At 40.8% G+C, this 14,267-nt stretch overlaps 1 protein-coding gene across 6 annotated transcripts in view; it reads left to right on the top strand.

The window, feature by feature from the left end:
- Window positions 1–13,875, top strand: part of LOC138966151 (nuclear factor 1 C-type-like) — an 85,762-nt gene extending 71,887 nt beyond the window's left edge. For 5 of the 6 annotated variants that reach the window (XM_070338265.1, XM_070338269.1, XM_070338271.1 and 2 more), the window contains 2 exons: window positions 970–1,228; window positions 3,593–13,875. In XM_070338265.1, the coding sequence (XP_070194366.1) occupies window positions 970–1,228; window positions 3,593–3,807 (474 nt within the window). In that variant the 3' untranslated portion in view covers window positions 3,808–13,875. The remainder of the gene's footprint in view (window positions 1–969; window positions 1,229–3,592) is intronic. The other variant, XM_070338267.1, reaches the window with a different exon arrangement.
- Window positions 13,876–14,267: the final 392 nt, after the last annotated feature.

A 14,267-nucleotide genomic window follows, 5' to 3' on the forward strand; every position in this document is an offset into this window, starting at 1 on the left:
AAGCAGCACGGAGCAAGAACCTTCTCTGGAACTCTCTTCCCTTCTCTGTCAGACACTGCAACTCTCTCAGCTCTTTCAAACAACAGTTGAAAACTTTCTTTTTCACACAACACTACACCAACCCGGCCTAATGTCTTTTCCTCTCCCACAAAGTTGGCATGATTGTTGAAAGTGTTTGCTGGGTATGTGTGTATATAATATAGTGTGTATAGCATATATGAATATTGTGTGAACAGTACATGTGGTGATTTTTGTCCGTATGGTTAATTGTTTTATGTAGGTTGTACATTTAATTGTTCTATTCTGTATATGTTGTTTTGTAAAGGGCCTAGAGCCATAGGTTAGGCACTTCAAAATGTCCAGTTATTATTATTACTGTCGTCTCGTCTCGAGCACGCTTTCTCTCACACACACACACACACCCCCTGGGTCATCAAGGCGCAGAATACCAATAATTATTATGTTGAAGGTCAGAAGCAACAATTAACACCGTTTCTCACTTTTGAGTGGAGTTTGATTGTGCCAAACTCTTTAAACTGGTCACATACACGGTAGGTTGTGCAAAGGAGTTTGATTGTGCCAAACTCTTTAAACTGGTCACATACACGGTAGGTTGTGCAAAGGAGTTTGATTGTGCCAAACTCTTTAAACTGGTCACATACACGGTAGGTTGTGCAAAGGAGTTTGATTGTGCCAAACTCTTTAAACTGGTCACATACACGGTAGGATGTGCAAAGGAGTTTGGGAAAAGAGGGAAACAAGTGAAATAAACTCTATTTTAATAGCATACTTTCGAATCATTGAATCCCCTTTTTGGCCCATTATAAAGGCAAAGGAGTAATTTTCAAATGCCTCAATGTTTTTTAACCCTTGAGTAATGGGTGTGTGTTTGCATGATGTGCTAGAGGTTTTAAGAAATACAAATCTCATAATGAAGATAGTTTTTTGTTTTTTTAAATCTTGTTTCAGTTTTATGATCAAGTTCTTCTCCATCCCCAGGTGTTAACCTACCCAAGCTTGAGCCCTGTCAACGCCATCAGCGGGGTGATCTCCCCTACCACGCTCAGCTTGATAGCGTCGCCCATGGCAACACCGAGGACAACCCCTCGGTCGACGCCCATACCGCGGTGGACCACGCCCTTTATACCACTGGACGAGAACGTGGACTACAGCATGCTGGCTAACATCATGCCCACCGTCAACCCAGACGACTCTCTTCTTTCAGAAGGTACATTTCTCTCAAGATGGAATGTGGCTGCTTGAGTAATTAGTGTATTGAATGTGGTCGCTTGAGTAATTAGTGTAAATAGTTAAAAACGAATGAACAAAGAGGAATAAGAAGGAGCAGGAAAAGTATCTTCCATTTTTATGCAAAAATAGTACAGTAAAACCTGCATCTAGCGGACCCTTATTTCGGCGGACACCTTTGCATAACGGACAATTCAAGTGAGGACGGATGTATTTTACTCTCAAAAACACCTTAAAAGAGCGAACACCTCAAAGGCGCAGACGCGGACACCCTTTTTTGGTCCCGATTGGGTTCGTTACTTGTCAACAACGGACAAACCCTTGAAGCAGACAGCTTTTAGCAGACGCTGGTCTGCCATCTTGGTTCTGCAAATACAATCTCGCTGGCGATGTGAACGCTTATTTTGTAAGCCAATGACAGCACTTGAAAGAAGTTGATTTTTGTATGGTGCACGCTCATTGGTCGATGCTGTGAACTCACAAACATTTCGGGTTTCTACTTTCTGTACTGTGATGCATCTTCATCTCATCCTTCGTCTTCGTCTCATCATACCAAAACGAAAAATGTTGACTTTAGAAGAGAGAGTCGATGTCATAAAGACCGTTCGAAAAGTTGCTGATGAGCTGAATTGCGGAAAAACTCAAATTTTTAACATAAAAGCTGATCGAACACAAATTCTCAGTCAGTGGGACTCCGGTGCCAGATCGACGGCAAAATGTGTTAAGAGAAGAAAAACAACCTATGATGAATTGAACGAAGAACTCTTCGAGTGGTTTTCAACAGCTCGATCGAAGAATCTTCCAGTGAATGGCCCATTGCTTCAGATTGTCTCTCTCTCTCTCTCTCTCTCTCTCTCTCTCTCTCTCTCTCTCTCTCTCTCTCTCTCTCTCTCTCTCTCTCTCTCTCTCTCTCTCTCTCTCTCTCTCTCTCTCTCTCTCTCTCTCTCTCTCTCTCTCTCTCTCTCTCTCTCTCTCTCTCTCTCTCTCTCTCTCTCTCTCTCTCTCTCTCTCTCTCTCTCTCTCTCCTTTTCTTTGAACAAAAAAAAACAAAAAACAAAAACTTGAGGGCTTTAATTAAAACTTTGAGTTTTAATAATCACTGTGGCAAAAAAGAATCAGTGACTGGTTTTTTTTTCCAAAAAAATGTTGACGCATTCATATTCATAAGAAAGGACACCTTGCTACAAAGGACAGTGGCAAGGCTCCCCAAGAGCGTCCTTTGCTCGCAGGTTTTACTGTAATCAGAATAGGTGTGATTGATAAGAAGAATAGGTGTGATTGATAAGCAGAATAGGTGTGATTGATAAGCAGAATAGGTGTGATTGATAATCAGAATAGGTGTGGTTGATAATCAGAATAGGTGTGATTGATAATCAGAATAGGTGTGATTGATAAGCAGAATAGGTGTGATTGATAAGCAGAATAGGTGTGGTTGATAATCAGAATAGGTGTGATTGATAAGCAGAATAGGTGTGATTGATAAGCAGAATAGGTGTGGTTGATAATCAGAATAGGTGTGATTGATAAGCAGAATAGGTGTGATTGATAATCAGAATAGGTGTGATTGATAAGCAGAATAGGTGTGATTGATAATCAGAATAGGTGTGGTTGATAATCAGAATAGGTGTGATTGATAATCAGAATAGGTGTGGTTGATAAGCAGAATAGGTGTGATTGATAAGCAGAATAGGTGTGATTGATAATCAGAATAGGTGTGGTTGATAATCAGAATAGGTGTGATTGATAATCAGAATAGGTGTGGTTGATAATCAGAATAGGTGTGATTGATAAGCAGAATAGGTGTGATTGATAAGCAGAATAGGTGTGATTGATAAGCACAATAGGTGTGATTGATAAGCAGAATAGAGGATGTTGGGAAATAACTCTTGTCAAGTTTGTATAGGGTGTGGAAGAGTTGTTGTTCCTTGTTTCCATGGAAACACTGAGGCAAGCCTAGTGAGTCACTTGTAGCTTGCCACAGTGTTTTTATGGAAAAGCAAGGAATTACAAAGAAAGACAACTCTCCCACAACCCATAAAAACGCGACAGTTATTTCCGGAACTCGTCTACTTGGGACAAGTGCAGTGGCACTCATTGTCTATTCACTGTGCTACTGCAACAATACTACCAAACTAAATTTGCACACTAAAGATGACGTGAACGTTTATATCAACATTCTACGTGGTTCCTTAAATCTGCATTTGGAAAAATTGTGTTGCTTGCTTCGCTGAAGTGTTGATAAGAGAACAGTTAGACCACAGATGGACATACTTTTACAGAAAGTTTGTTTTGTCCTATTATGAAATTAAAGGATGCCTGTCTTCAGATTCTTTGTGTTTTGCAGAGCGCTATTTCTCGACGGTGCAGAGTGCGGAAGGGATGGACTCTAACGGTAGCGGCGGCGGACACTCGAACTCGAGTCAGACCGCTCCCCCGCCCTCCTCACACCAACAGCACCACCCCCACCACCACTCCCCGGCTCCGCCCCCCATGTCCCAAGCCCCGCCCCAGGGAGGCAACTCCCCAAAGCCCCCGCCACAGTCGCAGGGCTCTACCTGACGAAGGGACAAACTGTCACCATGTGTACCTCGGGCATGCCGGCTCATCCCTAAATGGATCATCTGCATGTGGGGAAATTCCTATCTGGATTATCTGTTTGTGGGGGAAATTCCTATCTGGATTATCTGTATATGGAGAAATTCTCAAAAAGTGGATTTTCTTTATCCAGAACAAAAAAATCCTTATGTGAACTACTACTATCTGTATGTGGAACTTTTTTCAACAAGCTCTGTTCATTGAATCTTCCATATATGGACGGAGAGAGGATAAACTGGCACCAACTAGTGCTTTTGCTCGGCTGTGATAAGATACGTTACACCTTGTGTTGAACTTTTGGTCTTGTCTCCCTGGAGGCGAGAGAAGCAGGACAAGTTTTAACTTAATTCTATTTATTATTATCTATTGAACTACCTTTTTTTTCATTTTGTTTGTTGGTGTGATAAATTACGATATCCGGCGTCATCCTTATGACACTGGTCGGTGTAAAGAACATTAATTATGATAATTGTGGTGGTTTTACTGACCCTATTGTGTACTCTTAAAAATCAGTGTTGTGTTTTTTATTTAAATTGTCTTTTTTGTGTCTAGACCTGAACAAGTTGCTTTGTATCCTATAGTGTATTTTGGCCCTTGCTGTGCGTTGGGTATAATCTCATCAGATTCTGGGGCCTGGCCTTAGCAAGACTTTCGCTCGCTCTTGCGCGTTTCTCTCTCGTCATTTACCTGTGTCTCCTTGCTCTTTGTGTGTGTGTGTGCGTGTGCAGAACTAGCAGAGATCATAACTATGCACAGTCTTGTAGTGCTATAGATATGCAGTGCAGTGCTTTGCCCATACAAACAAGGGAGTAGTGGATTTATGAATTATTTCTTTTTCTGTAAAATTTCAGCCAAAGGAAAATCGATCACGGAAATAACCAAGGCTTAATTGATTCACAATCATGATAAAATTGCACGACTCCTCCACTCTCTTGTCCCATCTTTGCTGTTCTTTTTTTTAAATTTTTTTGTGCACCAATAGTTTGTGGCCGTTTATTTGTTGTTTGAGGTTGTTTGTAAATTGACTTGACTTTACAGCTATGGTACTAATAAGCAAGGAGCAACCTTAAAGCAAACATTTCTCTATGCAAATTGACCTGTCAATACCAGTGGGTTTTGTCATTCATTTCTATAAATAAGGTGTTCCCCGATTATGTTATAGATTGCTTGTTGTATTCCCAGCGTTAAGATATGAAATAGTTTACACACAGTGCAAGGTGTGCAGTATAATTCACAAGTAATTATCTATAAAGATGTTCCGCGATTATTCATGAATCCCTCACCCAGTAGCTGGTATGCAAATTATAACAGGTGATGTTAACATAAACAACTGTAGCTAATATAAAGCAGGATATCATACAACTATCATTGGTATGGCTCAGTGACTAACGGAATATAAATTGTAATGTACAGATTTGATACGTAGCAGTGCTTGACCTTATCCCTTCAGGTTGAGATAACGGAATGTTTTCACACAACTTTTTGAGCATAAACAGCCAGGTCTTGTTGAGAAAACGCTTTTCTCTGATTCATTCAGTAAAAGAGAGTAGTTCTTATTTTGGCGACAAGTTTGATATGTCTACAGAGAAGAGAACTAGCGATTTGTCAATGGTAAAGATTTTGTTCTGGAGAAAGTTGAAAGTACCTGTAGTTTTGTCAAAGATTTTTTAAAACCATTTTACAGTACCAGAAAATTCATGTTGTACTTTTATCAGTATTATCCGAAAAGGTTCTGTGCACGACTGTGACATCTTTGTATTTGTTGTTTACTTTGTAACAATAGAGTTGGTACGCGTTACATTGGTTAGCCATGTGATGAGTTTTGATTTGGAATAATTGGCTGAACATGCCGTGATTTGGTTTTTGGTTATACTCCATGTCACTTTCAACTATGCAAGTTACTTGTTCTCTGTTTTGATCACCATGCAAGAGAGGCAACACATAGAAATAGGAATTGATGATAACTTTTCCCTCAATATCTTTGAGGTTAAACATTTTTCATGTGGTAAAAATTACAGTTTGTCCGACCAGGGTTCACCCAGAGTGACATCCCTTCCATTAGATGTTTTGACTTACTTTTTTTGGTTTCGTTTTGTATTTTTGAGAGATCATATGGTTGGTTCTTTGACCATAGATAGATTTTTTTTGTAGAAGAGTCGACTTCTTGATTTGGTTGAAACGTAGTTAATGATTCAGTTTCGCTTTATGATGTATAAAAAACCCTGATTTTGATCCATTCTTTTGATTATAATAGGTTTTATTTCTTTTTCATCAAAGCTGTTACTTTTGTTTTTTAATATTTTGGTCGCGAAACTGGTGACACGTTTAGTGCGTTGGCTGAAGTTTGCTGTTCACTGTGCTGTTTGTATGCACTGAAAAACGAGGTGAATTATGTTGACTGGAATGTGTGTACGTGGACACGTCTGTGTTGGTGAAGACACTGGCTGGTCTGTATGTACAGAAATGTTGGGGCAAAAAGTTGTTGGAATGAAACCTCCAAGCTATCTGTGATGGGCGCCCCTCCCCTTTCTCCCCCCCCCCCCTCCCTCCATCCCCCGCTCATTCTTCCATGTTATATCTTGTAACATCTTTATATGCAACATCTTTATATATATTTGGAGAAAAGTTATGTTGTGTAGTTTGCAGCACTGCACAGCTTGTTTTGATTCTAGTCAGCTTCATAGCTTTGTTAATTTTAACCCACCAGTTAATTTCCCCTCCAGAGTTACCCCTACCACCCCCTCTTTCTGTACCCCTTTCTCTCTCTCTCCCCCCCCCTCCCCCCCTCCACCTAGGACCTTTCTACTTATCATCTCCATATTTATGTGCTTGTAGACGATATTGTAAAAGCCTAACAGCATGACTGCGTGAAATTTGTGTTCATTATTTATAGCTTGCGGTTTTAGTTAAATCATTTATAACATCATTTTATTATGCCACAATCACTTTGAATACCCCCCGCGGGTTAGGGGGAGTCCCATATTGGTTTGGACGAGAAAGAATTTACCCGATGCTCCCCAGCATGTCGTAAGAGGCGACTAACGGATTCTGTTTCTCCTTTTACCCTTGTTAAGTGTTTCTTGTATAGAATATAGTCAATTTTTGTAAAGATTTTAGTCAAGCAGTATGTAAGAAATGTTAAGTCCTTTGTACTGGAAACTTGCATTCTCCCAGTAAGGTAATATATTGTACTACGTTGCAAGCCCCTGGAGCAAATTTTTTATTAGTGCTTTTGTGAACAAGAAACACAAGTGGCTCTATCCCTTCCCCCGTCGCGATATAACCTTCGTGGTTGAAAACGACGTAAAACACCAAATAAAGAAAGAAAGAATCACTTTGAATTTTGATCATTTGGGGGTAAAGCGATTCAGGGTTAGATCTTTACTTTACTTTGATAACCTGCCAAAGTAGTACACGCTAGAGTCTTTCTAGCTGTTGCTTCCAAATCAATTTTGATTTCACCTATGACTTATGTTCTTGGACTGTCTTCCACTTTATTTTCCCGGTTTTCTTTGCTGGTTATTTGGACAAAGATAGAGAAGGCGAAATATCTTCGAAGATTGAGAAAGTCATTAACAGGGCCCCGCAAGCATTGGCAGGATATGCTGAGAGCTAAGATCCAAGACATGGAATGGTTGAGGATAAGGAGAAAGAGAGAGACACATGATTTCTTTGTAAGATTTGCGATGGCTGATTAAAGGGGAAATCCTGGTTGTCGCTGTATATTATATCCCAGCTGTTTCCTTGGCAGTGATAGTCAAAATCATGTTTCTTACAATGCACTGACAGAGAGGTCAGGATGAATGTGGTGGTCTGTATTGACGACATGCTTTTGATGAAACCAGTGATGACATTGTTGAAGAGAAAATGATGGCAATGTTCAGAAGGATGAATCTGGTATCGCTTGATCACGATTTGGTCGTGCTGTTCTTTCACACAATGACATGGGCCCCCCGCGGGTTAGGGGGAAGAATTTACCCGATGCTCCCCAGCATGTCGTAAGAGGCGACCAACGGATTCTGTTTCTCCTTTTGCCCTTGTTAAGTGTTTCTTGTATAGAATATAATGTTTGTAAAGATTTTAGTCAAGCAGTATGTAAGAAATGTTAAGTCCTTTGTACTGGAAACTTGCATTCTCCCAGTAAGGTAATATATTGTACTACGTTGCAAGCCCCTGGAGCAATTTTTTGATTAGTGCTTTTGTGAACAAGAAACAATTAACAAGTGGCTCTATCCCATCTCCCCCCCCCCCCCCCCCCCCCTTTCCCCGTCGCGATATAACCTTCGTGGTTGAAAACGACGTTAAACACCAAATAAAGAAAGAAAGAACAATGACATGGGTCTGTTGGTGGTGGTAGCGTCTCTCGGTGAAAGTTTTGTAGTTTGTCTCGAAGCAGGAGGTTGGAAAAGCTGTGTTGTTGGAACATGCATCACTCTGTGTCCTTATTGTTATGTCAGCAGCCGGGGAGAGAGAAAAGCACAACGCACAAATCGGGGTGCTGTTCTCTGATGGTGTCAAGTGTTTGTGATGTTTAGAGGTAGACTTTCAGACAGTGATTTGATAGGGCACTGTTCCCTGTGATGCTACGTCTAGTGTGACTACCTCAACTTATCGAGTGCCTGCTCTTGGTCTAAGACTGCTGGTTGTTGGAAGTAAATGTTTACTGTGCTGTGCTGGGAGATGGCCCTTGTGGGTGGTGACATTTTCATGACTACTTGGAGCTTCTTCATTATGTCCCCTTGCATCGAGTACTCTGCTTCTGTTTGTTCAGTGGTTAAGGACGATTTCGACCCCCCCCCCCCCCCCCCCCCCCCCCTTAAAATAATCTTCCTTTCATTTTCTCCCTTCTTTGTCTCCCCTCATTACTAATACTTAATGACTTAGTTCCGTATCTCAGTCAAATCTGCTGGCCCAGCATTTTAGAAAGAACCTAAGTGGATGAACAGTATGTTCTACCATCTTTAGTATGTTCGATTTTTTAGATGTTATTTTTAGTCTTGTGAAAATGGAAGTTAATCCTTGTGGCCAGTCACTTTTAGGGGGTTCCTATCAAATGATACGTTGCTTTATCTGCCTGTTTTTGAGTCCTTGGACTTGCAGTGTATTTCTGTTTTCCTGTGTATTGTGTTCGTTGACATCCCCGTGATCATCCTCATTTTGCAAATAGCTTTTGATTTGGTTTTCATTCCACTAGTCCAGTGGTGCCTTTGTCAATTTGTTCACTTTTTTTTTAATCTTTAGATGTAACCGAAGTCTTGTTTCTGTGGCATGTATTTGAGTGTGTGCTAATGATCATGATTTTCATTCCTGTTAAAGTTCTAGGTCACACCAACTTGCTAGTTTGATTTTTGGATATGCCCAATACTCGTTAACTTTTGAATGAACGAGTTCTGCAAATCATTGTGACTTTTTCTTTCCTGTCATGTTTTTAGATCGTTGTAGAGTCGTAGTATTCGTAGTTTGAAAACAATTGTGGTACAAACGCAAGCTTCAATGAAAAGTCTTTTCACGACTTTGTTTAGTAAGGTTTTTAATCTTTTTTGTAGCTGTTTGTATTCTTTGGGAATTTACACTGTAACTTATTTGTTTCGCTTTTGCATTGCTTTTAGCCAAGCAAATCATATCATGAAAACTGGTGGTTTTTTTAGTTTCTTTGGCGGCCCTATCGACCTATGCACGAAACTGAGTGGAGGGCCTTTCTTCTGTTGAACTGTGTCTGTGGTGATGTGTAATGTTAACCACCGTATGCTGGTGTGTGTGTGTGTGTGAGTGTATCGTTTTACAACTTTTACTACTATTGCTGTTATCTTGTTACACTTTCTGCAGTCAACATGCTGCTGAATATCCGTTTGAAAGCACAATTCTTCCTGCGCAGACAGTTCAGCTCACCGTCTCAGATCTGGCCAAGCTTTTAGTTTTACTTGTGACGAGGCCATCCCTCCACTTGGTCACATACAAACAAATCCACATTCCGGCTGTTTCCTTTGCAGATCGGGAATTTTTGAAGAAATATTTGTTCAGATTGCCATTGGTGTCGGTTCAGAAATTAATTGATAAAAAAAGGCTCACACTGCGCAGATAGCAGCTAGGGTGTTGATTTTTGGTATGTGTCGAAACGAAGGGATGGTTTCTTCATTCGATGTAAAAGCCTGGCTACATCTGAGATGGTGAGCTGAATTGTTTTCATGGGATTGTGTTTTGAAACCGGATTCGTGTGTTTTGCGTGAATGGAAGGGGAGGGATGGGGGAGTTGTTACAAACTTGTATAGCATGTTGTTCGGCATTTCTCATTTCGTTTCTCAACAGTATTATCCCCAGGTGTTGACGAGGATGCAGGTGTTAATTGTACAGGTTTCTCGTTATTACCAATCATGCTGTGCATGCAGCCTGCGGACACTTATTTAATGATCAATTAATCGATGAACTGACAATACCGTTTCTCACTTTACAGTCTTCCGTTACGTTGGTTTTTCAAAGAAAGAATTATCACCGATGTGCTATATATACATATTATGTGTGTGTGTGTGTGAGTGTTCTCGTTTACGATTTATCTTACACCGTTTTTTTAAAGATTGAAGCTAGGTTTGACTTTTTGTGTACGTTAACTCTTGACCCTCTACGTTAACTCTTGACCCTCTACGTTAACTCTTGACCCTCTACGTTAACTCTTGACCCTCTACGTTTCTTTTCTCTTCACTTTTTCTACTCCTTGCTAGACACATGACCAAACATTGTTGAATCGATAAGCGCCGCCCCCCTATGAGTGGAAAGGAGCGCCCTCTATGGTGTGTACATATGATACCTGGATTGTATACATAGACTCTTAATTTATTGCTGCAGTAAGGCTGACTGCTACCCCCCCGCGGGTTAGGGGGAAGAATTTACCCGATGCTCCCCAGCATGTCGTAAGAGGCGACTAACGGATTCTGTTTCTTCTTTTACCCTTGTTAAGTGTTTCTTGTATAGAATATAGTCAATGTTTGTAAAGATTTTAGTCAAGCAGTATGTAAGAAATGTTAAGTCCTTTGTACTGGAAACTTGCATTCTCCCAGTAAGGTAATATATTGTACTACGTTGCAAGCCCCTGGAGCAATTTTTTGATTAGTGCTTTTGTGAACAAGAAACAATTGACAAGTGGCTCTATCCCATCTCACCCCTTTCCCCGTCGCGATATAACCTTCGTGGTTGAAAACGACGTTAAACACCAAATAAAGAAAGAAAGGCTGACTGCTGGAAGGGACGGGAGGGAGGGAGGGAGGGAGGGAGGGAGAGGGGCGAAAGTGGAGAGAGCATACAGAAAGCTGTGATGTCAGTGTGAGCGCTAAACTTGAAAGCTGTTGCTTGGGTCTGCTGGAAGAGAAATGTTCATACTCACCTGCAGAGATGGGGATAGAACAACTCTGTGAATCTTCACACATATTTCTTATCAACAACTTATCGACTTTTCCAGAGCAACTAAACAAACGTTCTCAGCTTGTTTCAATAGTGCAAGAAATTCAACATGAGAAATGTATTGGAGCTAAATCTGTAACTTATTCCAAGACTCAAGATTTAATTGTCCTTATGAAAAAGGAACATGACCTTACAGTGTTATATACGGTAGTTTAAAACAGAAAACGCTTCAAGTAGCTGGTCTACATTTGATAGTTCTTAGAACAAGGGGAAACAAGTTCTCATTGCAGCTTGATTCTGTGAGGAAGACTGTAGTCAACGTATAGACGATAAAAGATTGTCTAAAGACTAAAGCATAAAGCTCAAACTTTCTCCAAACAACCCTCACTGTGTTCACAGAACCGTAAAGCAACAATATTCATTTTAAGACAATTTCTCCACAACTTGGCAAAAATAGTCCATTCCAAATTTTGGAAAGAAACTTTTTTTTAATACAGAGATTAATTAGAATGGGTTTTGTTGCAAGATGCCTCAAATCTGTTTTATTTTTCACTGCAGCAATTAAAAATAAAGAGCTACTTCACCATTTCTACAAGCAAGGACTGAAGCTAGCGTTCAAGCTTTGCGCTCACATTTTGTTCACTGGTTGAATTTTTATCATTTTTTCCATCAACCTTTGTTTTTTATTTGTTTTGCCATGTGTCTTGGAGTATTTCTACGTGCTGTTGGAACCGCTTTTCACTGTTACCCAGGGCTGATCCGAACGAAACGTTTGTTGGTATTAAGTAACAATGACTCTGAAATGATGAAACGTGTCAAGTTGGTTCACCCCGATCGAACGACGACCTACCTCGACCCATACTGCTGCTGTTCTCAACGGGTGCATTGCCAGGCCATCATCGCGTTGCCGTTGTTGCCAGGCAATGATGTTGCCAGGCCTTGATGTTGCTGTTATTGGAGAGAAAACAAGAAGAGAGGAACATCCTTTGTAGTATTGACAACCTTAACACTGTGTATATATCGCACCTCCTCTCCCCTCTCCCCTATTTTGTTTATGCCACCCAGTATGCTTGATTTCAACATATACTTAATCAACATCTCTCCTCATCAGATTCTGATCTTGAATGAAATGATTATAAAACCTGCGGAAAAATTAAAAGCCTGGTGGGTGCCCCTTTTTGTTCTTTTCTTTATTTGTGCTTTGAATCGGGCCGAAGATGAACAGCGCGTTAACAGTATCTGATGCTTGCCAGCTTGAAACGATGTGATATGATCGGTTTGATATTAATCTATTTACACTTTATTTCGTTTGTTGTTGTTGTGGTTGTCGCGTTTTACCAGACGGCCGGTGTACATATATGCACATATTTATGGTCCGGATGCAGGTAGGGGATGGGGGAGAGGCGGCCATGAAATCCACTGTTGACTGTGTTTTTTAACGGGGGTTAATGAAGGACAGGGGTTACGACGTGAAGTTGAGCGTGGGGCTGGTTATAACGCTGAAAGTCTTTCAAGTCACATCAAAACGGTGTGTGATACGGTTTTTGTCTGTGAGCGACCTGTCACTGTTGAAACGCCAGCGCTTTCACTCCGCGGTACAGAAAGTATTGTTATTGTCCAGCAACTGTTCGTTTTGAAGATGCTGAAAGTGCGTGAAACCAAACTGAAAACCGAACGTTATGAGCTGATAGTATAGCTGGAACTTTGCAACATCAAAGCCGAGTGTTTCGGTTTTTCATGTCATTCACAGAAAAGCTGACACTTGGCAAGCAGGGAGGCTGAGTGTGTTGTTATTTCACAGCCACAAGTGTGGTGTTGTGTAATGTTTACCAAATCAGTGTGTAAAGATTTGACAATGTTGAATGGAGAACGGTGCATGCCACTCTGCCTCTGTCACCATGCTACTATAACTTTTATAGGAGCGCTCAGAATCATTTCGACGAACATTTCGACATATTAGACTGGGAGCAGAGTAGCCACAAACATATGCAAGGCAGTGGGCAGTTGACCAGTTGTATCAAAGAGTTTTTTTACCCTTGCTGTTAGTGTTAGGCTCACTCTCAGTAGAGCAGAGGAAGAGTGGTTACAATGCACAGGCTTATTCTGGCTGTGAGGTGTGATTTGTGTGTGGGTGTTAGAGATCTGAAATGTGAAGGGGTTTTAAAAGCATCACTGTGAAAAGAAGAGTTGGGTATTTCACTATTTGTGGAGCGGTTTTCACACTGCATTAAAAACAAGTTGTCTTGATTGACGGAAAGAAATAGGTATTTGTGGTAAGGGTGAGCAGTGAGGGGAGGCGATCTACTGGTAACCTTGATGTATAGGGCTTGGGAGATCAGAGAACAAAGTCAAACCAAACTTAAAAACCAGGCACAGACAAGCTAAGCTAAGCTTGTTCTGTGCAAACCTTGAGAAGAATCTCGAAGAAACCTTACCTGTCCCGGGGCTGCAACACCAAAAACAGGAAGCGAACCCTGGTCTCTGGGCTCCCGAGTGGTGGGAGCCCTGTTCATCCTTTTCAATTTCGTTGCAACTAGAACTGTTTTCCATACGTGGCTTTATGAGATTTGCTTCATCACTCAAATAGCCGAATGTATTATGTTCATATTTTGAGCTAATAAATTATTTGAGGAACCTCCACTCTGTGTGTGTTGTGTGCTGAATTTGCCTTGAAGTGTCTGAAGTTGGCTGAAGTTTTTGCACAGGTCATACTTCAGCTGTTGGTGTTTCTGAGATTATGGTCTAAAGGTTACAATATGTTACATTTACACACTCACACATTCAAATACAGTGGAACCCCCCCTTTTAAGACCTCAAAACATCTGAGAAAATCGGGTCTTAAAAAGGAGGGAGTCTGAAAATAGAGGTAAATCTAGAGAACATCCGAAACAGCAAGGAGTTATAAATCGGGGGGACTTAAAGGGCGACATCCCACTGTCCTCTGGCAAACAAAGGATAGCTCTTCGGGGCCTGCTAATACAATATATGCAGTGTCTTCATGGATGATTTTTGTGTTTCTGGGCAGTTATAAT

Source organism: Littorina saxatilis, linkage group LG5 (genome assembly GCF_037325665.1).
Source record: "Littorina saxatilis isolate snail1 linkage group LG5, US_GU_Lsax_2.0, whole genome shotgun sequence".
In the NCBI taxonomy this organism is placed as follows: Eukaryota; Metazoa; Mollusca; class Gastropoda; order Littorinimorpha; family Littorinidae; genus Littorina; species Littorina saxatilis.